The following is a 27,375-nucleotide window of genomic DNA, read 5'->3' as shown; positions in this document are numbered from 1 at the left end:
AGGCTGCCTGCGGCCGACTGGAGTCCCGCCCATCCCACGGGGGCCGCCATCACTCAGTGCACGCTCTCAGCCGGCGCTGCCTCTCTGCCTAGCTCCGCCTGCTGCCATCCTCGCGAGAGCGCCAGCCGCCATCTTGCATCCCAGACAACAGTGGAGTGGCGAGGCGGCCATTTCGGATGAGTACAAATGAGCCTTGATGCTCCCGGTTTCATATACAGTACACAGTGTGGTGCAGCCCGCGGGCGAAAGTAACGTTGCTACTACCAGTTCATAGGGGCGCCCCAAACTATAAATGCTGGCATTAAGATAGGACTTATAGGTATTTTGTGAGCTCACCCTTTTATTTTATTCCTTTTCTTTGAGTGTTATAAGGCGTGTATTTGATAACTATTTCCCGTTCAGTGGACCCCTTTATTCTCTCCCCTATGCTCCCCCTTCCTTCCCCATATTCTCCACCGGAGACAGTATGAGAGTAATTCCTTAGAGAAGGTAAATACTGTGCTCCGCCCAGACGTGGGCAGCGTTTAGTCTGGGTCCCTGAGAGCACTTGGTGCCTGGGTGTAATATAATAAGTGATACATGCCATTGATTCATGCCAGTGTGATTATTGTATGGAGACCTGTGGTGCAATAATCACCAAACGTAGCATTGTTGTAATTAGGCCGAGCGACAATACACTCCTCCAGCTGACGGGAGCATTGTGTGCGTGTCTTTTATTACTTCTAACCCTAATCTTAACCCCTTCCTATTCTACCTTTCATTTCCATTGTAAGGTTTCTGGTATCACTAAGGGAGGGTACTGCTTGCGGGGGGAACCCAGTTATTTCTTTACCATACGGTCATTAGGTGTGGGAGGGCAAAAGAGACAATCGTGGGGGGGTGAGGGTGTGTTGGGGAGTACTGCTGACCGCTCCAGAGAGAGGGAGGAAGACCAGAGTACCGGACCAGGTTTGTAAACCCTGGGCCTCATACATCCCCACTGCCGGCCTCCAGTTGACGCTCTGGACCCCAAAGACGGAGGTGCAGCTGGCCAGAGTGCTACTGTGTCTCGCTACCTATTGACCGCACCCCACAGTTCCCACGAAGCAGGGATAATCCACCCTGCTACATTTGGCGTCACGAACAGGATCAACATCCTAATCCACTCCCTCGTAAGTGACGACCAAGAGACCCACGATGTCTGAGGAGATGGCGGCGGTGTTGGAGACGCTGCAGAAGCAGTGCCAGACGGCACTGCTACAGCAGCAAGCCGCAGCCATGAAAGAGTTGACTGACCAAGCCCTCTACACTCGGGCGGCCCTACAGGAGCTACGAGAGGGCCGGGACGCCGTCACCGAGATACAGAAAAGGGAGGCTCACGCCGCGCAGGAAAGGGCGGCGGAGTTAGAGGAACTGCAGGAGGAGTGTCGGGCGAAGACGACACTACTGGCGCAGCAAGCCGAAGTGATGAATGAGATGACCGAACTGGCCCTTCAAGAAAAGCGTTACACCCAGGTGGCCCTAAAAGAGCAACGAGACGGCCAGGATGCCGCCGCCGAGGTAAAGGAGGAGGAGGCCGAAACCATGGAGGAATTGACCGCGCAGGTGAAGGCCCTGACGAACAGAACCCACACACACGCCGGCCTCCTGGACCGACAGGCGCTGGTCCTGGAAAAGACCCAAGCAGCTCTCGACCGGGACAGCCGCGAACCCCGCACCGGCCCCTCCACCGTGTACGTCCAACGGGACCGCAAGTGCAGCGAGTTCGGAGGGGGGAAAGAGAGAGGAGAGCCGCTGGTGGAAGACTGGATCCGAGACATGAAAGTGCATTTTCGGAGCAGCAGAGTGCCCGGTGACGAACAGGCGGAGTTCGTACAACAGCATCTAAAAGGCGAGGCTAAACGGACAGTGCGCTTCGTGCTAGAAGGGACCGCCCCGGAGCCGGACGCCGTGTTCCGGGTGCTGCAGGAGACATACGGAGACAAGACCTCGGTCAGTGCCCGCCTGAGAGAGTTTCTCGACCGCCGACAAAGAGATGGCGAGACCGTGAGGGAGTTTGCGTACGATCTACAAGAGCAGATGCGTCGCATACAGGGCCGAGAACCCCAACGAGTCGCGGATCCTGCCGCCCGGCTGCAGGAGCAGTTTGAGGGAGGCCTGAAGGATGGGATGCTGCGACGGGAGATGAGGAAGTCCATAAAAGAGAACGGGGAGCGGACGTTTCTTGAATTGATGCTGGCGGCGATAGACTGGTCGGAAGAGGAGATGGTCCTGCCCCCCACTAGGGGTGGCGCCCAGGCCCTGGTCCACGCCGCAGCCGCAGGAGGACGAGAGGCCCCGATGAGCGGAGACGCAATACAGGAAGCGTTTAAGCAGCTCTTCGCAGGGCAAGAGCGGCTGGGCGCATGTCAGGAGCAACTCTTCCAGGTCGTCCAACAGACGCGGGACGCGACCCAGAGAGGCGGCCCCGGACGGCGACGCAGAGACGACGCGGCCGCCGCTAAGCGGGAACCGCCCCGCCGGGACGAAGAGGGCAGGTTGATTTGCTATGCCTGCAATCAGCCGGGCCACATCAGCAGGGATTGCCCCCGTCACGCCAGCGAGCCCCACCCAGCCCCTGGCCCCAACCCCGAAGTTCCGGGCTCGTCAGGGTACCGACCCGGACCCCGAAGGGCAGTCAACGGCGTCGTAACCGGAGTCGCCGACTCGGCCGCAGGGGGCACTGAGACGCAAGACATGCAAGGGGAATGTCTCACCTTAGACGTCCAGATTGACGGGGTCGAGACCCGCTGCCTCTTCGACACCGGCGCCGAAGTCACCACCATGACTGAAAGCCACTTCCGCAGACACTTCCCGCGGTCGAGGTTGACCCCCTTCAACTGGATCACTCTCTTCGCCGCCAACGGGTTGGAGATCCCAGTGGTGGGGTGTCTCTACGCCGAAGTGAAGTGCCTAGATATGACATTTCCGGGGGAAATGCATATTCATACTAAAAGACGATTCAGGCCGAGTGGCCACAGGAGACGCCATCCCGGGACTTCTAGGCATGAACGTGCTCGGCGGGGTAGATGGCCTGTTCAAGGGGATCAAGGGGATGCGGCCGGCGAGCCGAAGACGTGTCGAGGCTGGGAGCGTCGCAATCCGCCGTGTGGTCGCCGCCATGGCCCAGGAAGCCCGAGAGTGTATCGCCCCGGGAAGGATGGGGTACGTCAAAGTGGCCGGCAGGGAGCCAGTGGTCATTCCCCCGCACAGCGAAGTGGTCGTCTCAGGGCGTTGTGAGACGACAGCGGGGATGCGGCGTCCCGTGATGATAGAGCACACGCCGAGTGCCAACCTGCCTCCCGGACTATTGGTGGCGAACGTGGTGGCATACGCCCGACAGGGGAGAGTGCCTGTGCGGGTGTTGAACCCGACCAACGTCGAGATGGTGCTCCGACCCCGGGCCAGGTTGGCGGAGATCCACTGCCCCCGTCAGGTACGGCCTAAGGAGAGAGTGACCGTGGAGGAAGTAGACGGAGGCGTCCGAGTGATGGTGATTGAGACTCGGGACCGCCCGCCAGAGGCGGAGCCGGACGGGAAGACCCGCGGGCTCGCCGTGGCCGTACAGGCGAACCTGCAGGATCTCACACCGGCCCAAGTGAGCCGGCTGAATCAAGTATTGGAGAAACACAAGGCGGTGTTCTCCGTTGATGACGGGGACTATGGTTACACTACCACGGTCACTCACTACGTCCCCACCGGCAACGCGTCCCCGGTCAAGCAACGGCATCGCCGAATACCGCCCCACGTGTTTCAAGAAGTGAAGCGGCACGTACAAGACCTGGTGGACCAGGGGGTGCTAGTAGAGAGCTGCAGCCCGTGGGCGTCACCGGCCGTGATCGTCATAAAGAAAGACGGCTCCGTGTGGTTCTGCTGTGACTACCGCCGCCTCAATAACGTGACGCACCGAGATGCCTACCCCCTACCTCGCATCGAGGAGTCCCTACATTTACATTTACATTTAGTCATTTAGCTGACGCTTTTATCCAAAGCGACTTACAAGTTCTGTGCGACAAGACAGCAAGAAGGGTATAACTCTATCAGCTGAGTAACAATGTTCATCAAAGTGTTGCGTGTTACAGTGTAGGTTAGTTTATTAGGACAAGTGCATGACATTAAGGTTAGTCGGGGTTAGGTTTTTTTTTTTTTCTTTTTTTTTTTTTTTTATCATTTCAGATAATGGTTGAAGAAGTGAGTCTTTAGTCGACGGCGAAAGATTGGACGGGATTCGGCTGTCCTAACTGGGATGGGTAGTTCATTCCACCATTGTGGGGCAAGGACTGAGAATAGGCGGCTTCTCTTTGATGACCCTCCGGGAGCTTGGATAGGAGTAGATCTGAGGCGGCCAGAAGATGCAGAGCGTAGGGGTCTTGAGGGTGTGTAGTTAGAGACCATTGACCGGAGGTAGGCGGGAGCGGTTCCCTTTGCCGCACGGTATGCTAGGTCGAGGGCCTTGAAGCGGATACGTGCACGCCTAGACGCCTTGGGGCAGGCCAAGATCTTCTCCTCACTCGACCTCACCACTGGCTACTTCCAAGTGGCGGTGAAAGAAGAGGATCAAGAGAAAACAGCCGTCACGACGCCCTTCGGCCTCTATCAGTGGACCCGCATGCCCTTCGGCTTGTGTAACGCACCCGCAACCTTCCAGCGGTTGATGACCGCCGTGCTGGGAGACCTGGCCTTCGACGTCCTACTCGTTTACTTGGACGACGTCTTGGTGTTCGCCCGGGACTTCGAGAGCCATTGCCAGAAGTTGGATCTGGTGTTTGGACGACTGCGGGAACATGGGCTCAAGCTCAAGCCCCGAAAGTGCTTCCTTCTGAAGACCGAGGTCAAATTCCTGGGGCACATTGTCTCCGCGGCCGGCGTACAGGTCGACACCAACAAGGTGAAGGCGCTGGAGGACTGGCCAGCGCCACGCTCTGCGAAGGAGGTGAGGCAGGTTATCGGGTTCCTGTCCTATTATCGGCAATTCGTGCCCCGCTTCGCCCAAGTGGCCCAGCCCCTGCATGCCCTGATGGGCAAAGAAAAGAAGGGGTTCGCTAAAGGCCGGCCCGAGGCCTTCAAGTGGACTCCGCAGTGTCAGACGGCCTTCGATCATCTGCGGGAGTGCCTCTTGACGCCTCCGGTGCTGGCCTACCCCGACCTCCAACTCCCCTTCATAGTGACCACGGACGGGAGCTATTTGGGACTGGGAGCGGTACTAAGCCAGAAGCAAGAGGGCGTGGAGCGAGTCATCGCCTTTGCGAGCCGAGGTCTGCGTGGGTCCGAAAGGAATGATCAAAACTACAGCGCCTTCAAGCTGGAACTCCTCGCCTTGAAGTGGGCAGTCACGGAGAAGTTCCGAGACCTCTTGATGTACGCCCAGTTCACCGTGATCACCGACCACAACCCATTGAAACACCTCGGTACGGCCAACCTGGGAGCAGTAGAGCAGCGCTGGAACGCTCAGCTCGCAGAGTACGACTTCGTGGTCCAGTACAAGCCTGGTCGACTCAACCAGAACGCAGACGCCCTGTCGCGCATGCCGATGCGGACCGAACCTGAGGTGGAAGACACCGAAAAAGACTTCCTAACAATACCCGCGACCGGCACTCACACCCGTCAAGGCCTACCGGAACGAACCGCCTCATTGTGCGCCCCCGCCTCAGGCGCCCGCGATGGCTACGTCTTGGTCCCAGCGGAAGATGTACGGGCCCTATTAGGCCCCGAGAGACCGACCGAGGCATGGGAGGTCCCGAGCGCCAGTGCTTGTCGGATAGCGATACAGAAAGGGAACAGCGGGTATGACTGGGCGGAAATGCGGCAGCTACAGGCGGACGACCCCGAGTTGGGTCCGGTGTGGCGGGCAGTGACCCGGGGAGTCCCTCCCACCAAAGTACAGTTGAAAGAGGGGGACCCGAGACTCCGCAAGTTATACGGGCAGTGGGAGCGGTTTCGTCTGCACCAACAAGTACTGTTTCGACGTGTCAGTGACCCCCGAGACGGGGAGGAGGTTCTGCAGCTGGTGGTGCCCACGGCCCTGCGACGGAGGATCTACGAGACCCAACACGAAGATGGAGGACACTACGGAGGACAAGGGACAGTGGACCTGATGAGGCGAAGTTACTACTGGATCGGAATGGCAGAAGAGGTGAAGAACTGGGTGCAGCAATGCAAGCGATGTGCATTAGCCCGCGATGTGTTCCCTAAAGCCCAGGCCCAGATGACCTGCACTAACGTGACGGCACCCATGGAGGTCCTGGCCATGGACTTCACCGTATTGGAGAGGTCGGCGGGTGGCTACGAGAACGTACTGGTGCTGACCGATATGTTCACCAGATTCACTATTGCCATACCGACCAAAGACCAGACTGCGAAGACCACCGCCGCTGCCATCATCAAGCACTGGTTCGTGTATTACGGTTGCCCTGCCCGACTCCATGCCGATCAAGGGCGGAATTTCGAGTCGAGCGTCATCAAGGAGCTCTGTCGACTGTACGCAATTTCAAAGAGCCGCACCACGCCTTACCATCCCCAGGGGAATGGGCAATGCGAGAGGTTCAATCGGACAATGCATGACATGCTGCGTAGTCTGCCCGCAGAGAAGAAGCGGGACTGGAAGGAGCACCTACCCGAGTTGGTACTTACGTACAACTGCCACGTGCACTCCTCTACGGGATACTCTCCCTTCTACCTGCTCTTCGGGAGGGACGCTAGGATGCCCCGGGATGTCTTGGGGGGCAGATACGTCATTGAGGAGGGGGCGGCGGACCTAGACGAGTGGGTGCAGAGTCATCACGAGCGACTAAAGGCCGCCACGGAGGCAGCTGAGGCCACGGCGAAGCAGGCGTCCCATCGACGCAAGAGAATTTACGACAGGAATAGCAGAGGTGCACTCCTGCGGGCCGGAGACCGGGTCCTGATACGCGACCACCGAATCCGGGACCGTAATAAGATACAGGACAAGTGGGAGCCTACGTGGTATGTGGTGGTTAAGCAGAGCCACGAAGGGACGCCTGTGTTCACGGTCAGGCCCGAAGCAGGGGGTCCAAAAAGGACCGTGCATCGAGACCAGCTCAAGACCTGTCCCTTCCCGGCTTCTGACCCGGAAGTGCGGGGGAGGGCCCCTCGACAGATCCCGGTGGCACCGCGGAGCTCGTCCGAATCAGACATCGGAGGTACTTTTGGGCACCGGCGGGAACCGCATCCTAGGGCGTGTAACCACCCCGGGTACCTGCGAGACGCCCCTGAGGAGGCCGCGAGCGCCGAGTCAGAGGTGGAGTCGACCCCCTCAGGAGAGGATGGGGAAGGCGGCAGAGACGGAGTCGAAGAGGAGGCCGTGGGCGGTCCACCGATGGCCCCGGAGGGCGAGGCCGTGGTCCATGACCCGCCGACAGACACTGAAGAATCCGACACGGAGTCGGAGGCGGGGGAGGTGGAACCCCCCAGAGTGGAGCCCGCTCGGCCTCAGAGGAGCACCAGAGGTCGGCTACCCGTTCGGTATCGTCAGGACTATGTGCTCAAGAGCGTGTTTGTTGAACAGTGTGTCCAACTCATGAAGGAGTGTGTGAGACTGTTAGCATAATGTGTGATTGTCAATCGATGTGTGGAACTGTTGGTCTCAGGACCGTTTTCATGCATGCGTGTGTTTTGTTGTTAACTTGCAGAGGACTTAGCAAGTTCAAAGTGGGGGGAAATGTAGCAGTCTGGAAAATATGGTATATTATTCAGAACTGCTGACTGTGTTTATATCCCTTTTTGTACACAAAGACATTCTAACTAGTGTCATTGATTCACACGAGCAATGACACAAACGTCCCCTTCCGAAGAGCATTGGAATACGGATTATAAATGACAGTATGGATTCTTATTCTACAATGCGTCTCCCCTTGTGACTGGCAGGCGGGACCTGCAGGGGGCAGTAGCAGGCAGAGAGTGGCGGCGAGAGCTGGGAGATGATAAAGAGAGGAGTCGAGCGGAAGTCGCGCTCTCTTCGGTAATGAACTTGACAGCGAGTAGTCACAGCGAACGGGGCTCTGGATAGCCCGTTGCTGATGTTATGCCAGGGAGCCCCGTAAGAGGACAACGGGTGATAACGAGTACTGGCTAGTGGACACGATAGCCTAGCAGTACCGGCGATATTATATGAACAATGAGTGCAGAGACATGCACTAGCCATCGGGTTATAGCAGTTACAGTATGCGGTATAGGTAACGTGCGGTTAAATAATTATCTCAGTCTTTAAGCACCGGGTTACAGTAGTTACAGTGAGCGGTATAGAGCGTGCGCCCCAGGACAAACGTGGGCCAACAACCAGTCTGCTCCGGCCTACTTCGACCAGACCTGCGACCGGCTGCCTGCGTTCAGCCTGCCCCGGAGAGCTTCACTCAGATCTGCACCAGGCTGCCTGCGACCGACTGGAGTCCCGCCCATCCCACGGGGGCCGCCATCACTCAGTGCACACTCTCAGCCGGCGCTGCCTCTCTGCCTAGCTCCGCCTGCTGCCATCCTCGTGAGAGCGCCAGCCGCCATCTTGCATCCCGGACAACAGTGGAGTGGCGAGGCGGCCATTTCGGATGAGTACAAATGAGCCTTGATGCTCCCGGTTTCATATACAGTACACAGTGTGGTGCAGCCCGCGGGCGAAAGTAACGTTGCTACTACCAGTTCATAGGGGCGCCCCAAACTATAAATGCCGGCATTAAGATAGGACTTATAGGTATTTTGTGAGCTCACCCTTTTATTTTATTCCTTTTTTTTTAGTGTTATAAGGCGTGTATTTGATAACTATTTCCCATTCAGTGGACCCCTTTATTCTCTCCCCTATGCTCCCCCTTCCTTCCCCATATTCTCCACCGGAGACAGTATGAGAGTAATTCCTTAGAGAAGGTAAATACTGTGCTCCGCCCAGACGTGGGCAGCGTTTAGTCTGGGTCCCTGAGAGCACTTGGTGCCTGGGTGTAATATAATAAGTGATACATGCCATTGATTCATGCCAGTGTGATTATTGTATGGAGACCTGTGGTGCAATAATCACCAAACGTAGCATTGTTGTAATTAGGCCGAGCGACAATACACTCCTCCAGCTGACGGGAGCATTGTGTGCGTGTCTTTTATTACTTCTAACCCTAATCTTAACCCCTTCCTATTCTACCTTTCATTTCCATTGTAAGGTTTCTGGTATCACTAAGGGAGGGTACTGCTTGCGGGGGGAACCCAGTTATTTCTTTACCATACGGTCATTAGGTGTGGGAGGGCAAAAGAGACAATCGTGGGGGGGTGAGGGTGTGTTGGGGTGTACTGCTGACCGCTCCAGAGAGAGGGAGGAAGACCAGAGTACCGGACCAGGTTTGTAAACCCTGGGCCTCATACATCCCCACTGCCGGCCTCCAGTTGACGCTCTGGACCCCAAAGACGGAGGTGCAGCTGGCCAGAGTGCTACTGTGTCTCGCTACCTATTGACCGCACCCCACAGTTCCCACGAAGCAGGGATAATCCACCCTGCTACATATACACACACACACACACACACACACACACACACACACACACACACACACACACACACACACACACACACACACACACACACACACACACACACACACACACACACACACACACACACACACACACACACACACACACACGCATAATCCCTCCCTTTGCTTGGTGGAGATACTGAAGTCCAGTGTGTGTGTGTGTGTGTGTGTATACATGTCTTTGTGTGTGTGTGTGTATGTATACATGTCTTTGTGTGTGTGTGTGTGTGTGTGTGTGTGTGTGTGTATGTTATGTATACATGTCTTTGTGTGTGTGTGTGTGTGTATACATGTCTTTGTGTGTGTGTGTGTGTGTGTGTGTGTGTGTGTGTGTGTGTGTGTGTGTGTGTGTATGTTATGTATACATGTCTTTGTGTGTGTGTGTGTGTGTGTGTGTGTGTGTGTGTGTGTATGTATACATGTATTTGTGTGTGTGTGTGTGTGTGTGTGGATGTGTGTGTGTGTGTGTGTGTGTGTGTGTGTGTGTGTGTGTGTGTGTGTGTGTGTGTGTGTGTGTGTGTGTGTGTGTATTGTGTGTGTTGTAGGCAGGTGTGATAGAGCGCCTCCTGCTGGCCGCTCAGCAGCGGCCCTGGCTGTGGGGGGTTTACGTATTCACTGTAGGATTACCCATGATCCTCTTCATCAGCCTGATGTGGCCTGACAAGGTGAGCGCATTTTGAGTTTCTAAAATAAAGTGTATATTTAAAGTATATACTCAAAGTATATTTTTACTATATTATTAAGTGTGTTAAAAGTATATTTCTACCCATTTATAATGTATTTTTGGTACTTCTTATGTGCTTTCATGTACTAATTCTAATATGATAGTCATTAATATGCAATATGAGTAATAAAAAGCTTAATTTCAATATATTTAAGCATCTTAACCCTTTCACAGTGCCACATGACAAAGAGTTAACCCTTTCACTACCACACTACAGAAGGTTAATCCTTTACTATCACACTACAGATGGTTAACCGTCTGTAGTGTGATAGTAAAGGGTTAACCTTCTGTAGTGTGGTAGTGAAAGGGTTAAGTGCAATTTAACGTACGACTTAAGTTTAAATTTAACACACATTTTGTATACTTTCTGAATACAAAGTATACTTTTTAGGAAATATACTTTTTATTTTCATTTTACTTGGGTTAGTCTTAACATTGAATGTGTGTTAGGTTTAGTCTTAAAGGGGTAGTTTGAACAGTTTAGTTTAGTTTTACATTAAACACATTGGGCGCCATGGGTTATAAATCGTGTAGCTCCGCTCTGCGTCATACTGGAATCCACTTCCATATCAGTACTAGCACTGAATAAATGTTCACATGCACTTTTACACACCCATCCGCCTGGCCACACCCCCATCCGCTCCTCTACAACATAAGCAGGGGTGTGGCCATACTAACAGCTCCTTCCTTGTTTTCACCACGGCGAGTGTCTGTATACACCACTTTGAGATTAGTGAAATGTTGAAGAGGAGCTACGATGAAGGAGCTGCGTTGACATTATATTTTTATTTTCTCTCTCACTATTTTCAAGGAAATACAGCGATAATGTCTTCGCCACCGGGGTGTCTAGAAGATGATGATCATCCTGACCTCCACCGGCATTTTCGTATTAGGAGCTCGCGTCGCTGGCCTAATCCCCACCGGCATTCCTCCAGCTCTGCAGTTGGACAGGTATTACCTCCGCTCTGCAGTTGGACTTTGCTTGAGAGGCGTTCGGCTGTGTGAGGGCTAGCTGCCTCTCCGGGTGGGTGATGGTTTTGATATGCGAGCGCCAGTTGTGTTGCTATGGGGGGAATGGCTACACGACTTACGAAAGCCAGCTCCAGGCTGGTACCCTTTTTTGCTGCCTCTTAGCGGCGTGGAGAGGGTTCTGGTTTGACGCCCACGCTACATGAGCTCCTCATCGGGAGCTCTATTGCCTGGGACCGTATCCGAATCTGCGGTTCAATCCCCCGGATCTCTGGACAAACGGATACTCTCTGTCACCGTGCGAGGCCCCGCCTTTCAAGATGAAATCTACCCAGCGCGAGGAGGGAGGTGGGTTTGGTGTTTCGTTATAGGAATGTCTCCACGCTCAAGTCGGCTGCAGCCCATGAGGGAATTGTGCCGGCACCGCTGTGTCTGATAATCACCGTTCTGAAGACTGTGTTGACTTCTTTTCCTCTTCTCTCTTCGGATGAGGAGAGGGACAGACAGCGGCTGTCTGAAGTGTTGGCCTATATTATGTTCTCACGTTGTGCAGTTTCGGTGGTAGCCATTTAGCTTGCGTTCTAGTTGGGTTGAGCTACCTGTTAGCCAGTTAGCTGTTAGCTACGACGCTAGCTCTGTACTCTCGCTCGGCTGGGAACGTTAGCCTGATGCTACCAGTTAGCCTGGAGTTAGCTGTTAGCTTGTGCTACACCGTTGAACATTAGCCGTGAGAATAGCAGGCCATAGCACTCTGACTACGACGTCATCTTTGACAGAAGATGTAGTCGGCCCCTGCACCATGATCGGCTGTTGGAGGGGGGGGGGGGGGGGGGGGGCATTTCGCCGGCCTTAGCTTCTTTTGCCCCGCCAGCGAAGGCCTTCGTCAACGGAGACCAGCCTGTTGCGGTCCTCTCAGCCTGCGTTCATTGGTGCAGGTAAGGGTCCATTGGACACTTCCCCCCTCTTCCTTCCTTCCCCTTTCCGAATGTTTTGTAATAATGATGTTTTTTCCAAAACGTATGTTGCTACATTGTTACATTGTTACATGTGTAAGCTCTTGTACCAGGGCCCTTAAAGGGGCCCTCTCTCTTGGTCTGTGTTTTTTCTTCCTTTAGGAAAAGGTGTAAAAATTCAGGTGGCAGGTTCGCACATGCTATGTGAAGCTGTTACCTTGACAGGTGTACAGGCGCTTCATGTAGCACGCTATGACTGGTGTCATGGCTCTACTTTGTCATTGCATCGTATCAGGGGTGAGGGGTCATGAGGGGGTGAACTGATAAAACCTCCCTCCCTTTTTTCTGATTGGTCAGGGGGTTGGGCCTCCTGTCCTTCGGGCTTCCTGTCACGTTGCTGGATCAGCGCGCCACGCCATCACAGGGTAGGGAGGGGGGGGGGGGGGGAGTTTCCTGGTCCCACGACCCACGCCATATTGGGCGGTGGGCCACGGAATTCTCCCCGCCATAGAGTACGTCACTGGGCGCGTTTCTATTGGTTGTGAGACTTTTGTGAGTTATTTTCAGGCTCCATGTTGTGGACCTCTGTTACAGGGAGTTTCAGAGCCTCCTCCTCAGGGAGTTTCAGAGCCTCCTCGGTGAGTTTCAGAACCTCCCTCTCAGTGAGGGAGCCTCCTCAGAGTTTCAGAGCCTCCTCAGATTGTCAAGGTGAGTAGAACTTAAAAAGAAGTTCTGCTCTGTTGTATGTGTATTGAGCTTGGTAGGTGATGCAATGCAGTAGAGACGATTTGTTCTTCTGCTCTGCTCCCTACTAGTAGTGTGTATATTGGGTCAGAGCCTCCTCCTCGGAGTTTCAGAGCCTCCTCGGTGAGTTCAGAGCCTCCCTCTCAGTGAGGGAGCCTCCTCAGAGTTTCAGAGCCTCCTCCTCCTAGTCCAATTGTTACATAGCTCAATGTTGCATATGTCTTTTCAATTTATTGCTCATGTGGGAAGTCTCTCTGGGGGTTCCCCGTCCCCTCTTTTGTGGAGCAGGTTGACGGGGTGTTGTTTATGGAGTTCCCCGACTCCTCGCCTGTAATGGTCGGTTGAGTCATGAGATTCCCCCCGCCATAGGGTACGTCACTTCCCGTCCCCTCTTTTATGGAGCAGGTTGACGGGGTGTTGTTTTCCCTCAGCCGCGTCGTATGGGACCCATGTCCGTATTTTTTTCTGTGAAAAAAGCGGCTTCTTGTCGTTCTCCCAGGCGGCTTGGAGGAACGGTATCTGGGTTCTTGTTAGAATGTCCATTGATATGTTTTGGGTCTCGACGTGTACATAGTGCTGGCCCTGGGTGCTTCTGATAGGAACCATGCATGGGCTTGCGCGCCTTGGTTGCTCATCATTGAAACAGCATTTTTATGGGGCAACTGGGATGGAGTTTGTCTCTTCCGAGCGCCAGTGTACTAGGCTTGTCTCGACGAATTCTCGTTCATCTCTGGGGGATGTTAACAGAATAGATCAAAGCATTGGTAGAGGGGTCTCACGCCGTTGGGGTGGGCCACCGGGCGCGGTGCTTTGTGTTCTGACCGTCTGGGTGGAGCCCTCTATAATGTTTTGGATCAACACGCGTAACTACCCCCCTCCTGGGACTGGGGATGGCGGCGTGATTAGGGCACGGGACTGGTTCTGGTCGTGCCGGACCAGGTCAGTTAACCCGTTGTCCACCGGGGTGCAGATCTGCAGTTCTGGTACCCTGAGGGACTTGTGCTTTTTCGGGGGGAAAATGCCGGGTCGGTCTGGGCGTTGCAGGGTTTGACGTTATGGAGATGTTCGTGGTTATGTTACTACGTGTTATCCCTCACTGTTGCTTGGTCCATGTTGTGTTGTACCTTGCGCCGTGCTGAAGGAGCCTGATCCTTCTCCATTCTTTTTCGCCCCTCTCTTCTCCTGCTTGGCGGGGCTGGGAGGGGGCTGTTGAGGTGGTTCTTGTAGAACTCCTCTGGCATCCCTGTGTACGTCCCGGTCCGCCAAGCCCGGGTTCGAATTTGTTTCCGTTGGCCTGGGTTAACCCCTTCTTGAAAACTGAAACACTTGTACTGCTGTATAGCCAGTGTATACCCGCAGTTGTGTTTTTGGAGTTTTTTCTTGGGGGGTTATAGGAACAACCGCCTCATGTTAGAACCAAGGGGGTGGTTGGTTCCCTGGTGTGTTGGTAGCGGAGTCAACTCTCTGGGTAGGCCGGGTTTGGCCCGTCTACCTGTGAGTGTGCCCCCGCACCTTTCATGACGTCTGCCAATCATGTCAGCCTTCTCTGCCTCGGCCCCTCTAGAGAGTCAAGGGTTTTTTGTGGAGGCTGCGACATGGTGCACAGCATGCCAGCATACGCCCCTTCCGCCGGGGTGCTGTTTCAGCAGACCCCTTTGCCGCCTGTCTAGTCCGCAGTGCTCCAGGCTCAGGTCGAGTGGCCTGTTGCCTGGATTGAGGGATCGACCTCTTTTGGGGGTTGTCTCCCCGGTGCACTGCCTGGTCCCGCTGTGGGTGTAGCCTCTTGAGTGCTTCGGGGCGGCGTGCTGTAGGGGGGAAGGGCCTGCTCTTGGATGGGCCCTGTCCGAATACGCTGGCGATGTGGGGGGTGATGTCACTAGTGACCGCCTGGTGGGGTCTCGATGCTGCGGCGTCGTTGGCCTCACCAGGCCCCCTTTTCCGGGGGGGTCCAGTCCCTTCCTGGGGCTGGGTCCTCCTTCGCGCTCCGCTGCTACGGCCTTGCCACGGGGTTGGGTTTTTGCCCTTGACCCCGTGATATTAGGGGTTGTAACGGGGGTTTTATTTCTTCCTGTTCGTTCCCTAGTGGCATGTGGGTTGCGCGTTTGTGTAGTTGTGGGTTCTTCTGTGGAAGGTAAGTCCCACGGTCTGCTCACACTGTGCGTTTGAGTTGCTAAACTCCTCTTCGCACGGTCGGATCTGATACCCTCCCGTCCTCCGCTAGGGGGGTCCGGGGGCTCGGGTCCTCCCCGGTTCTGATGGTTGTGGGGGGCCTCAGCGGGTACATTTGTCGAGCTCCGCTCTGCTCAGCTCCTGTATTCCAGTATGACGCAGAGCGGAGCTACACGACTTATAATGTACGGTTATGTCTATAACCATAGTTATATGAGTGTAGTGACGCTCTGCGTCGGACTCACTGAGGACCCCGTGGTCTTCGCCTTTGTGGTGAAATCAACTTCAAAAGCAGAACTGCTGAGAGGACGGTTGCATTTCAAAGAGCTCCCGGGAAATGTTTACTGCATTGGGCTGCGGTCACGTTTGATACTCACGTTTTTATCAAGTGTTTTATCCGATTGTACCCCGTTTTATCCTGTTTTTACCACTCTCTGCAAAACTTGGCCACACACAAGCAACATCCATACATTTCGGAGGTTGTTTACTTACCTGGCTTGTTGGCTTGGCGACGCTGACGTGGAAGTATGGCCGCGACTTCGGACATTATAGAAGTACGGGCTGAGCTTAAATCCATTGAGCACCTCATTGTGGAACTTCTCAGTCGTCAAACTGAGCTCCTGTCCCGGCTGGATAGTCTGGAGCCATCGGCCGCTGTCCCCTCGCCTACTCGCTCCTCCTGGGCAACAGTTGTGAGGAGGAAAAGAAAGGTATCCCTTCCTCTCTTCGACCCCATGGACTCCCCGATGCTCTCTAACCGATATTCTCCACTGTCAGAACGCTTAGACGCCTCAAGATCACCTTCTTCTGACGAGCATGGTGTTATCCAAGGAGCAGCTTCCCCAGATCGGACCCTCCGGTGTGGCAGCGCTGCTTCGTTGGCTGCCTACCCTGGGCTAACGCTAGCCGCAAGTAGCAAGCCCCATCCTCCTGGGCCTTGGTGGAGACAAAGGGATTGCAGCCAAAGAAAAGGAGGCTGACCCCGCCGCAGTTTCCTGATCCCCTGAGACGTGATGAGGAACCTTTTCAACTCCACGGTGAAACGCCACCGTCTCACTGCCCCGAGATTTCTCCAATTCGGCCACATAGCGCCGCTGGACTAGCTGCCTGGTCCAAGACGGTGAAGGGAGACGGGGCTACCTCACGTAGGAAACGCACCTCTGCCGGCAGCAACGTTTCCAGGTCACGTCTACGTCTCACTCTCCCTCCGGTAAGCGTACACGAAAATGTTCCCCGCTGGCCCCCACAGCCTCCCTCGATTCCTCGCATGCTGATAACGCTGCTACAGCTAGCATAGCTGATGCTAGTCATTTACCTCCTCAGGCTACCACAAATAATGGCAAGCCCTCTTTATTTTCTCCTCCCGAATACATCCTCATGGGGGATTCCATTGTGAGAAACGTCCCGATTCCCAAGGGCATCTCGTACTCCTTTTCTGGTGATCTAATCCAACATATCCCATCCATTGTGGAGCGCTACCCATCTGCTCATACAGTAATCGTGCATGTGGGAGTGAATGACGTCAGCCTCAGGTGTAAACAATCAGTAGACCATCGCGAGACATACGGGCACATCAAACTCACCAAAGACTACGAAGCGCTGGCAGAGCTGATAGAGAGCCTTGGGAAAACCTGTACATTCTCCGGTCTAATTCCCACCCAGAACATTTTAGTCGACTATACAGTGCCGATCAGTGGCTGCGACATTTCAGCTCAGCTTGTGGACACGGCTTTATCAGCCACTTTGACTCATTTTGGACTGAGTCTAAACTCTACAAACATGACAATCTCCACCCCAATCACAATGGAATTGCAGCTCTGGCCAAAAACTTCTCCAATATCGTGGCCTGACATAACACCTTCTTTGTGTTGGATGCTGAGCTGGACCAACACCCTTCCTCCCCTGTAATTATTGTGTCCCATGGGAACAGTCGCAGCCTTGTTGGTCATAAAATGGACAAACAAACCATGCCAACTAGACAAAGGAATCCAGTTGTGAAAAGACACAGAAAAACTAAATTCTTCAAAACATTGAATGCATCCAAAATAGTCTGGAACCCACAATGTAAAACAAAGGGGCTATTTGGGGGACACCTAAATATTCGGAGTATGATACCTAAACGTGAACAACTACTAGAGCATCTACTCTGCAATTCTAATATTGACTTTTTAGGTCAGACAGAAACTTGGTTAACCCATTCCTCTCCACAGGCAGCAATAACTATGCCTGGCTATAATGTGTTTAGGAAAGACAGAGACCAAGACAGGCATGGAGGGGTTCTGCTGTATGTTAAAAGCTCCTTGAAATGTACTCTAATTGAATGGCCAAGAGAAGTAGATTTGGAATGTATTGGTGTGAACATTTCACTCTCCCCCGAAATGTCCTTCTGTGTCATTTGTATTTATAGGAAACCCTCAACAAAGGTAGACTTCTATAATAAGTTGAAGGTCGCCCTCAATCACTGTGATTCTAAGAAGGAAATAATTGTTGTAGGTGACCTTAACTTTAACTGGGATGTAAATAAGGAAAGGAAAAATCTTAAACAGATTACCGATTACTTGGGTTTTACTCAACTTATAGAAAAGCCTACTAGGATAACTCCTACCTCAAAAACTAGAATAGACCTACTGTTTACCAATCGACTGGAAAGAATAACTAAGACCTATAATTTTTTTACCGGTATATCAGATCACAATGCAATTTTCTTTTCAAGAAAGCTTACAAAACAACGATTCTCTAATTCATTCAAATCTAGACCTACTGTATATCAGAACACGGTTCCAAAGAATCAACAGCACCATCTAGTGGCAGCTCTTAAAGAGCAGGATTGGAGTAAAATTATCCTAAATAAGGACATAGAGAGTGGCTGCGAGTCATTCCTGGCAACAATTAATGAAGTTGTGTCCTCCTTCAACAAGATGAGGAGTCAAAAGAGAAGAAATAAGGACACGTTGCCCTGGTTGAATGATGAATGTAGGAGACAGATGAAAGTAAGAGACCTTCTGCTCAAAACATTTCTGAATTCTGGCCTGGCTGACAGGCAGACAGACAGACAGAAATTCACTTCAATGAGGAATCAAGTAATAAATACTATGCGAATGGCCAAAGCAAATTATTTCCTGGACATGATCAAAGATGCTAAAGGGAATGGTAAGATCATTTGGCAACATATTAATAAACTAATTGGTAGACAAAACAAACATAACAACAAAAAATTTGAACTCAAAATTAATAATGAATTAGTGAAAACCCCACTGACTCTAGCCACCCAATTCAACTGTTTCTTTTTGGATTCTGTCCAGGAGATAACAGTGTGTTACCCCATCTGATGCCATCCATAGCACTATTAATCATGCACAACCTATTTTTAATTTAGAGGAAATAACAGAGCTGGAGGTGACCAATATTATTGGTACACTAAACAGTTCCAAAGCTAAGGACGCCTAGGGCTTGATACCATTTTTTTGAAAACCCATATAGAATCTTTTGTCCCCCCAATCACACATCTGGTCAATCTGTCCTTCAGGGAATCAACTGTTCCTTCAGCATTGAAGGTGGCCACGGTTGCCCCAATCTTTAAATCTGGAGAAAAAAAAATGACATTGCTAACTACCGGCCAATCAGTATTCTCCCGGTCATATTTAAAGTAGCTGAGAAGTGGGTAGTAAAGCTATTGAATGAACATCTAAATAAAAGCTGTACCCTCTTGCACCCCATGCAATTCGGGTTCCGCGCCCATCATTCAACAGAATCAGCTATAACTGTATGTTCTTAGAAAAGGTAAAATACTCACTGGACACACATTACTGTGTTGGTGCCGTCTTCGTTGATCTGAAGCGGGCATTTGACACTGTCAACCACCAGGTTCTATTGTCCAAACTTAGACATTTTAATTTATCTGAAAGAGCTCTATTGTGGATGAAATCATATCTATCCAGTAGTAAGCAATGTGTTTGTGTTGATGGTGTCAAATCTCCCTACCTTGACTGTTATACAGGCCTTCCAAAGGGTTCAAGTCTTGGGCCAATACTGTTCTCATTATTTATCAATGACCTACCCGATGCATGCCATAACACCAATGTCCAAATGTATCCTGACAACTGTGTAATCTTTACATCTGCAAAATCAATACAAGATGCCTCTGCAACTCTGACATCTGCAATGACTCATGTTCAAAACTGGCTAACAAAATCATGTCTTTCACTTAACACCAAGAAAACAGTGTGTATGATGTTCACAAAGTCACCAGTAGAGGTCACTCACTCTAATGTGTTTCTGGGAGAGGCGGAGCTGGACATTGTAAATGAGTTCAAGTATCTTGGGGTCACATTGGACTCTACATTGACCTTCAAAAGTCACGTGAAGAAAGTAACAAACACAGTCAAGTTTAACATCGAAAACTTCAGGCAGATCAGGCCCTGCCTACCAGTTAATGCTGCAAGGATGTTTATGCATTCAATGATTTTATCACACATTGAGTACTGTTTTATCAACTGGTCTCTTTCATATTTCACTACTCTTACACCAATAGAATTACTCTACAAAAAAGCCATAAAAGTATTTGATAGGAAACCAAATTAATTTCACCACTGTAATATCTTAGAAAAACATAACATGCTAAGTTTTGCGAATTTCCAAGTTTTTAAATATACTTGCTTCATGTACAAGGTTCTGCATGGACTTGCCCCTCCCCCATTAAATGAGTTCATCCAACAAAAAGGAGACACTGGCATTACCACCAGGGCCATCAGTAGAGGGGACTGTAAGGTGCCTTTTCGGTATACTACCTTTGCAAAAACTGTGTTCTCTGTTAAAGGTGGTAACTACTGGAATAACCTACCAGTTGCGATTAGAGAGTGCCCCACATACTCCATGTTCAAGACCCATCTTAAACTGCATCTCAAGGCAAACCAGAACTGTGATAATTTTTAATCTAATTTAGTTATGTAACTTGTTTTTATTGTTGTTTTTATCATTGATTGTCACAATGCTTTTACCTTAAGCAGGCTATTTATTTATTGAAAGAGTTTTTTATGTCTCCTGTTTAGGGACTACGGGTGTAAATTAGCTCTTGCTACAACCCTGCATGTCTACATTTTGTATTTTGTACTTGATGTTCATTGATGTGTTGTCCCTACCAAATAAACTATCAAATCAAATCAAATCGAAAGACTTGGGAAGGAGCTGTTAGTATGGCCACACCCCTGCTTATGTAGAGGAGCGGATGGGGGTGTGGCCAGGTGGATGGGTGTGTAAAGGTGCATGTGAAAATGTATTCAGTGCTAGTACTGATATGGAAGTGGATTCCAGTATGACGCAGAGCGTCACTACACTCATATAACTATGGTTATAGACATAACTGTACGTTATATCCATCAATATACCCAGTCTGCCATCGTTGAAAGCCTATGGAGATGTTTACCTTCTTTGCAGGGCTATAACTTTTTAAATTGTATTGCTATATTGACATTACTATGGCCCATTCAACATGGATTATCTATCGTTCAGGATGTGGGAACGTTATATTTTTTCATTCATACATTGTTGTGTTAATACCGTCTAGAATATAAGTATGTTTTTAGACAGTATAGCAGTAATTCCAAAAACGAGAGTTATAGGCCCTGACACATATCGTTTCTTTCCTATATTAAAAAATTTAAATGTATATGATCGGTATACATTATGCTTCATCATGCGTGAAGGAAAGGGGGCGGGGTTGTTTATAATTCCTTGATAGTCAGTAACGGCTTTATTTTTGTATGGGTTGATATATTGATCAGATGGTTTGCAGTGAAATGAATAAACAATCGGGCTGAAAATAACATTACTGTCCTCTTACCGTTCGCCGATGAGACTGGAGGAAAAAGATCCCAATTATTTGACGCCGATCTCCTACATCCATTTCCGGTTTGTATGGCGCAATAAACGCCGAAATCATATAGATTATTAAGTTTAGAAAGCGATCCAAATGCACTATAGTGTTTGTCTGGAGCCACGTAACAAGATATCACTGCCGGAGGGATTTCCTCGACGCACCGATCGGCACTTCCGGTTTTGGCGAGAGTGTAACTCGCCCGACCATCCACCAGGCGGCGGTATTGAGGTGTTGCAATCTCATACAGGGTCCCGCTGGAGTCCGGAGGTTGGCTGGATGAATTATGAATGCCATGGCGAAAAAATTAAATATTGATCCCAAAAACGGCATAAGTCGTTCTTGGCGTTCAATGCATGGCGGGCAAAAGCGGCGTAACTCGTTCTTGGCGCAGGATGTGTTAACCGTCGGTAGTGTGATAGTAAAGGGTTAACCTTCTGTAGTGTGGCAGTGAAAGGGTTAACTGGTATGAAACACTTGCCAGTAGTGTAATCGGTGAAGTCATGTGGAGTTCTGCCCTGTTCCACGTGAACCAGGAAGCTTCAGACAGGCAGCAAACAGGCAGAGACAGAAACGTGTTCATGCATAACATGCAGGCAACGTGTCGACCATCCACCACAGGGTCATTCCACAAAACTGTGCTATTTCCACTTTGCCACAATTTCCATTATTTATATATTTTTTTATCTGGAAAGTAAACCTGGGGACGGACATAAATGATGCAATTTCTACCTAAACGCCTGTTTTTCTATTGAATAAATATATATTATTGTTATTATTATTGTTGTGGATGGTTAAAACAGCTGTCTGCCTCTTCCTGGTTCACTTGGAACACAGCCTGAATAATAATAAAGAGTTCATTTAAAGTCTGACCTGAAGCTTCAAACATCCCTGTGTGTGTGTGTGTGTGTGTGTGTGTGTGTATGTGTGTGTGTGTGTAGCGGTTCGGACCACCAGATCAGCCCTACTACTACAAGAAGAAAGATGATGACCTGCCACCAACACCTGATCAAAAAGACCCAGTCCTCAAACAACACTGTAATCTCAATCTCATTATCGTTGTTGTTGACAATAGTAGCAGCAGCAGTAGTATCAGTAGTAGTAGTAGTAGTAGTAGTAGTAGTAGCAGCAGCAATAGTAGCAGCAATAGTAATATCAGCAATAGTAGTATCAGTAGTAGTAGTAGTAGTAGCAGCAGCAATAGTAGTAGTAGTAGCAGCAATCAATAGTAGTAGTAGTAGTAGCAGCAATAGTAGTAGTAGTAGTAGTAGCAGCAACTATTGCTGCTACTACTACTACTACTATTGCTACTACTACTACTACTACTATGAAAACTTTATCTGCAATCTGTTAAATAAAGTTTTCAAGTTTTCAAGTTTTCATAGTAGTAGTAGTAGTAGTAGTAGTAGTAGTAGTAGCAATAGTAGCAGTAGTAGTAGTAGTAGTAGTAGTAGCAGCAATAGTAGTAGTAGTAGTAGCAGCAATAGTAGTAGTAGTAGTAGCAATAGTAGTAGTAGTAGTAGTAGTAGCAATAGTAGTAGTAGTAGTAGTAGTAGCAGCAATAGCAATAGTAGTAGTAGTAGTAGCAGCAATAGTAGTAGTAGTAGTAGCAATAGTAGTAGTAGTAGTACCCAATAGTACTCGTAGTAGTAGTAGTTTTTTAGAGGGACATTTTAAACTCAGTCTTACAGGGTGAGGGTTATTATCACTATTCAATCGTATTCTACAACTTCTGATATTGCTATTGTGTGTGCGTGTGTGCGTGCGTGCGTGCGTGCGTGTGTGTGTGCATGCGTGTGTGTGTGTGTGCGTGCGTGTGTGCAGGGAGGGCTGACAGAGATGAGGTGAGGAGAAGAGAGCCTCGGAGTCTGCAGAGGAAGTCAGACCTGGAGGTAAAACGGGGGGGGGGGGGGGGGGGTACCTCAGGCTCTGCCAGTAATAACTTGAGTTACCATGAGTTTTGCGAATATGATAAAAATAACAACAGTGGGATCCTGTTTCTGGGATAATTTCAATCTTAACCACTAATAAAATGGTCCGGGGACATAAAGTATATACACGTTACATTTGTGTATCCATATTTGGTATTAATTAGTTGTGTCATTCGTTTTTCAACTTTGCAGCCTTCAAGTCAAGTCAAGAGTTTTATTTGTCACGGCATACAAGCATACAGTGAAATGCGGGGGGTCGTGCCCGCAGCGATTGTGCAATAATACAAGTAATAAGAATAGGATGAGAATAAGACATTTGTGCAATAATACAAGTAATAAGAATAAGACATAACAGGTATAATGTACATAAAGTTTACAAAAAGCATGGTCATAAGCATAAGCATAAGGTCCTGCGATAGTGCAATACACTGTTAGCTACGGATGAGGCACTGGGTCTTATGTACACTACTATACAATGCTATACTATACAATCTACAGTTGTACTATGTACTTGTACATATGTCTATACTGAACACTGTGACCTAATTTTTTACTTCTAATTTACATGCTATACTATGTTATTTCATACTTATCTTGTCTAGCACAGTCTCTGGAGCGTAACAGTAAGAAGCATTTTGTATAAAAGTATTCTGTACTTCTGTATGACAACTATTAAAGAAACTTGAACTTGAAACTACTATGTGTCCTTATGCTAGCTTGCTATATCCATCATGGTTGTTCAGGCACAGAGCACATTCTGGCACCTGCTACTGCTGCTGCTACTAACTATTACTTGTGCTAATACTACTGTGGCTGCTACTATTACTACTACTACTAGTAGTACTACTGCTACTATGGCCAATACTAATTAGTCATGTGTGTGTGTGTGTTTGTGTGTATAGGGTCGGTGATCTGTGCAATATCCAGAAAGACGGCCGTCCTCAGAACAACTTTCCTTGGTGTCTTTGATTTGATTTGATATTTTTTATTTTCGTGTCTTACATACAGATGTATGCCCAGCCCATATGGGCTTACAAGACAGATAACAATAAGTATATAATAATATACTTTACCAATTACTTAACAAATGACATATAGACCAAGATGGCCATAAGAAAATACAAGAAAATACAATAAAACGTAATATAACACAAACTCTACTCAATGTAAATAAACAGGAAAAACAAGATGAATTCAAATACAATTATATAGGATACAGTGTGTCTTGTCTCAAGTGCCATGCCTTCTCCAAAAATCCTGCAAAACCGAAGATGTCCTCCACAAAAAAACAACTCAACATACAACTCTCAGACTGCCAAAACAAATCCGGATTTACAATTTGAATTTTCTCGAATAAAGCCCTCCTCAAAGCGGTGTACAAAGGGCAATAAAAAACAAAATGATATTCATCCTCCACCACTCCCAGATCACACAGAACACACAACCGCTCCTCCTCAGGTTTACCCTGGAATCTACCCACTTCCACAGCCAATGGCAGGGTGCCAGACCTCAACTGGGCACACAGAGACCTCCGTCTTCTCTTTAAGTTTAACATTACATAAGGTTCGGTAAAATACTCATTTTTAATTGCAACATATTTTCTAAGTTTAGGTTTTTTCCAAATCTCCACCTTCCATTTATCCTGATGGATTGTTGATCATTTTGTTTTAATTATGTGAACCTTACATTGCAGATTGTTCATAAAAATCATACTCAAGTCAGTAGAAGAAAAAATCATGGACATCTCTCTTGACCAGGGATGCCCGTGTGCTCTGTCCCAATTAAAAATCTTTTTTGTCACCCTGCCATTTGGCAGCTGGACCAGGCGGTTCCATAACCTCACCATTTCACCTTTTTGCTTGACCAAGCAAGAGTCCCACCCCATGTCCCCTTCTATAGCCCCTTTTGGTGTGTATTTATGGACTCCTAAAAAGTATCTTATGGCCCAGTTCTGGATCGCATTACATTCAGGTGCATCATCAAAACCCCATACTCCAGCAGCATAAAATAAAACAGAACCCACCATTGAATCAAATAATTGTGTAAATGTTGATACAAACCTTGGATACAAACTGTTTACAGTATATAACTGTATACAGTTGTGCGTCTATAGATTAGCTATAGAATGATGCAACGTTTGCCTTGGTTTTCAGAAAGTTTACCTTCATCATCAGTATCCTGACGCCTTTGGTTGTTTTTCTGGATTCTCTTTAATTTAAAATAGTTGGCATGTCCCTTTATTTAAGCTCCTGATTCACTACTTAAATCAGTTCTGTTAAATTTGATTGACTTTACAAATTTTTATTTGATTGATATATTATAGAATATATTGGTACTGTATATCAGTCTAAGAATGTAAAGATACCAATGCTCTTGCTTGAATAAGAAATATTAATTAAATACAAGCAAGTACACATTTACTAATTCCATGAGGTAATACATTGAGTCACGTTTTGTCTAATATTTTAAGTTGCTGTTCTGACTAAACCATCTACACCCTCCCCAGACACATACTCTAAACATCAAGACATCACATATCCCTGTAGTCTAAACAGCAACACAACATGTATTTATCCAATCCAAGATTTCACTACTTTGTGGGTGTTGGAACTACTTTGGCCAGCAAAATTGTTGTGCCCGAGGATAAAAAAGATATGTTTAATAATCTGATTAATGGTAATATCAGTTCTATGTTCCTTTGTGGGGTAAATTAAATTGTAAGTAAATTCAAAAACAAAACATCAACTGATAAACTCCATTGACATGGTAATTATTATAGAAGTAATTTATTCTATTGTAAAACCTTTGACCTACATATGCAATCTGTCTTTTCAAAGAGGTGTTTTTCCTAATAATATTAAATCAGCAAAGGTAATTCCAATATAAAAAAAATGGAGATAAGCATCAAATGGACAATTATAGACCGGTGTCTCTACTTCCTCAATTTTCTAAAATATTAAGAGACATTTGTGAAACTGGATCTTTTCATTGGCAAATACAAAATATTGAGTGAACACCAGTATGGGTTTAGGGGAAATAGAACTACTACATATGCAGTGATGGAGATGGTAGAAGAAATAACAAAGGCAGTTGAAAATGATGAGTGTTCTATTGGTATTTATATTGACCTGGAGAAGGCTTTTGATACAATAGAATAATAGATCACAACATATTAGTGAGCTATCCAACTCTTGGCTGAAGAACTACTTGGAAAACAGACAGCAATGTGTGCAAATTAATGACACGGTCAGGATTTACATATGATTTGAGACATTTGTAAATGTACTGTTCAAAAAGCTAAGAAAGGGATTAAAAGGAGATGCATGTATATTGTTGGGGTTAACTTGTGGAACAATGCTGATATACATTTAAGAATGAGTAATTCGCTTTTGGTTTTTAAGAAAATAGTTTATATAGCTAATTTTGAAGATTACAAACGTGAATTCTTGTTATTTTCTTTTAGAATACTGTTTTATTGAGTCTTAATTTTGTTAAGAATATAGGACAGGCATGTATAAGCATCATGCTTCAGTCTGTACCTTTTCGGTCACTGCCAAATCAAAGATTGTGGAATGATTGTGCATATTGTATTGTGTGCGATGACTGAATAAAACCACTACTGTACTACCACCATCTTATTTAATCTAACCAACATGATTCTCTAGAACATGTCGACCCTATAAGGAGAAATTAAACCACCAGGCAAGTTATTGTTAGTCTTTTCCATTTATTGGAAATGTATACATTCATTCATGATACAAAAAGAATGTTCTCTTTACAAAACATAGATCAAACAACAGAAATGCAACTTATTTGTACAGTTTTAGAATTCCTCCCTTTAGTTTAATACAGAGTAACAGTATTTCAAAATAATTACATTCAGGTCCATGAATATTTGGACATCAACACAATTGTCTCTAAACCACCAATGGATTTGAAATTAATCCGGTGTAGGAATTACAATTTCTATATGTTTTTTAAGGGACCAAAGGTAATTGGACAATTGGCTGCTCAGCTGTTCCATGGCCAGGTAACAGACAATATTTCTGACACTGGGAATACATTCCCAGAGGTCCATAGATGTCCCTAGATACCAAGAACATGCCAATGGACCTTGTAGAAGTGGAGCAATCTTCCATTTACTTGGGTGTGTACTTAGGAGAATGTTCTGCAAATATGGCTAGAGTTTAACAGGTTATGGCATAGAAGTGTAACGTTATGCAATGGCCAAGTCAATCTCCTGGCCGGAATCCCAATTGAGCGTGCGTTTCACTTGCTGAGCACAAGACTGAAGGGAAAATGCCCCACGAACCAGCAGGAAGTGAAGACAGCTGCAGGCCTGGCAGAGCATCACCAGGGACAAACCCCAGCGTGTGGTGAGGTCTATGGGTTCCAGACTTCAGGTCGTCCTGGACTGCAAAAAGATTTGCAACAAAGTATTAAAAGTGACAATTTGATTTGTGATCGTTAT

General features: G+C 48.3%; 1 protein-coding gene across 2 annotated transcripts in view; it reads left to right on the top strand.

Annotated features, from left to right (window-relative positions):
* Positions 1-26,534, top strand: part of LOC311242868 (uncharacterized protein) — a 46,239-nt gene extending 19,705 nt beyond the window's left edge. For both annotated transcript variants that reach the window (XM_084331934.1, XM_084331933.1), the window contains 4 exons: positions 10,088-10,207; positions 21,915-22,011; positions 22,798-22,865; positions 23,807-26,534. In XM_084331934.1, coding sequence (XP_084188060.1) covers positions 10,088-10,207; positions 21,915-22,011; positions 22,798-22,865; positions 23,807-23,815 — 294 coding nt within the window. In that variant the 3' untranslated portion in view covers positions 23,816-26,534. The remainder of the gene's footprint in view (positions 1-10,087; positions 10,208-21,914; positions 22,012-22,797; positions 22,866-23,806) is intronic.
* The last annotated feature ends 841 nt before the right edge of the window (positions 26,535-27,375 follow it).

This window comes from Notolepis coatsorum (genome assembly GCF_963971535.1).
Source record: "Notolepis coatsorum genome assembly, chromosome: 16".
NCBI lineage: Eukaryota > Metazoa > Chordata > Actinopteri > Aulopiformes > Paralepididae > Notolepis > Notolepis coatsorum.
Note: the sequence above shows the minus strand (reverse complement) of the source record. Positions and strands in the feature narration are given on the sequence as shown.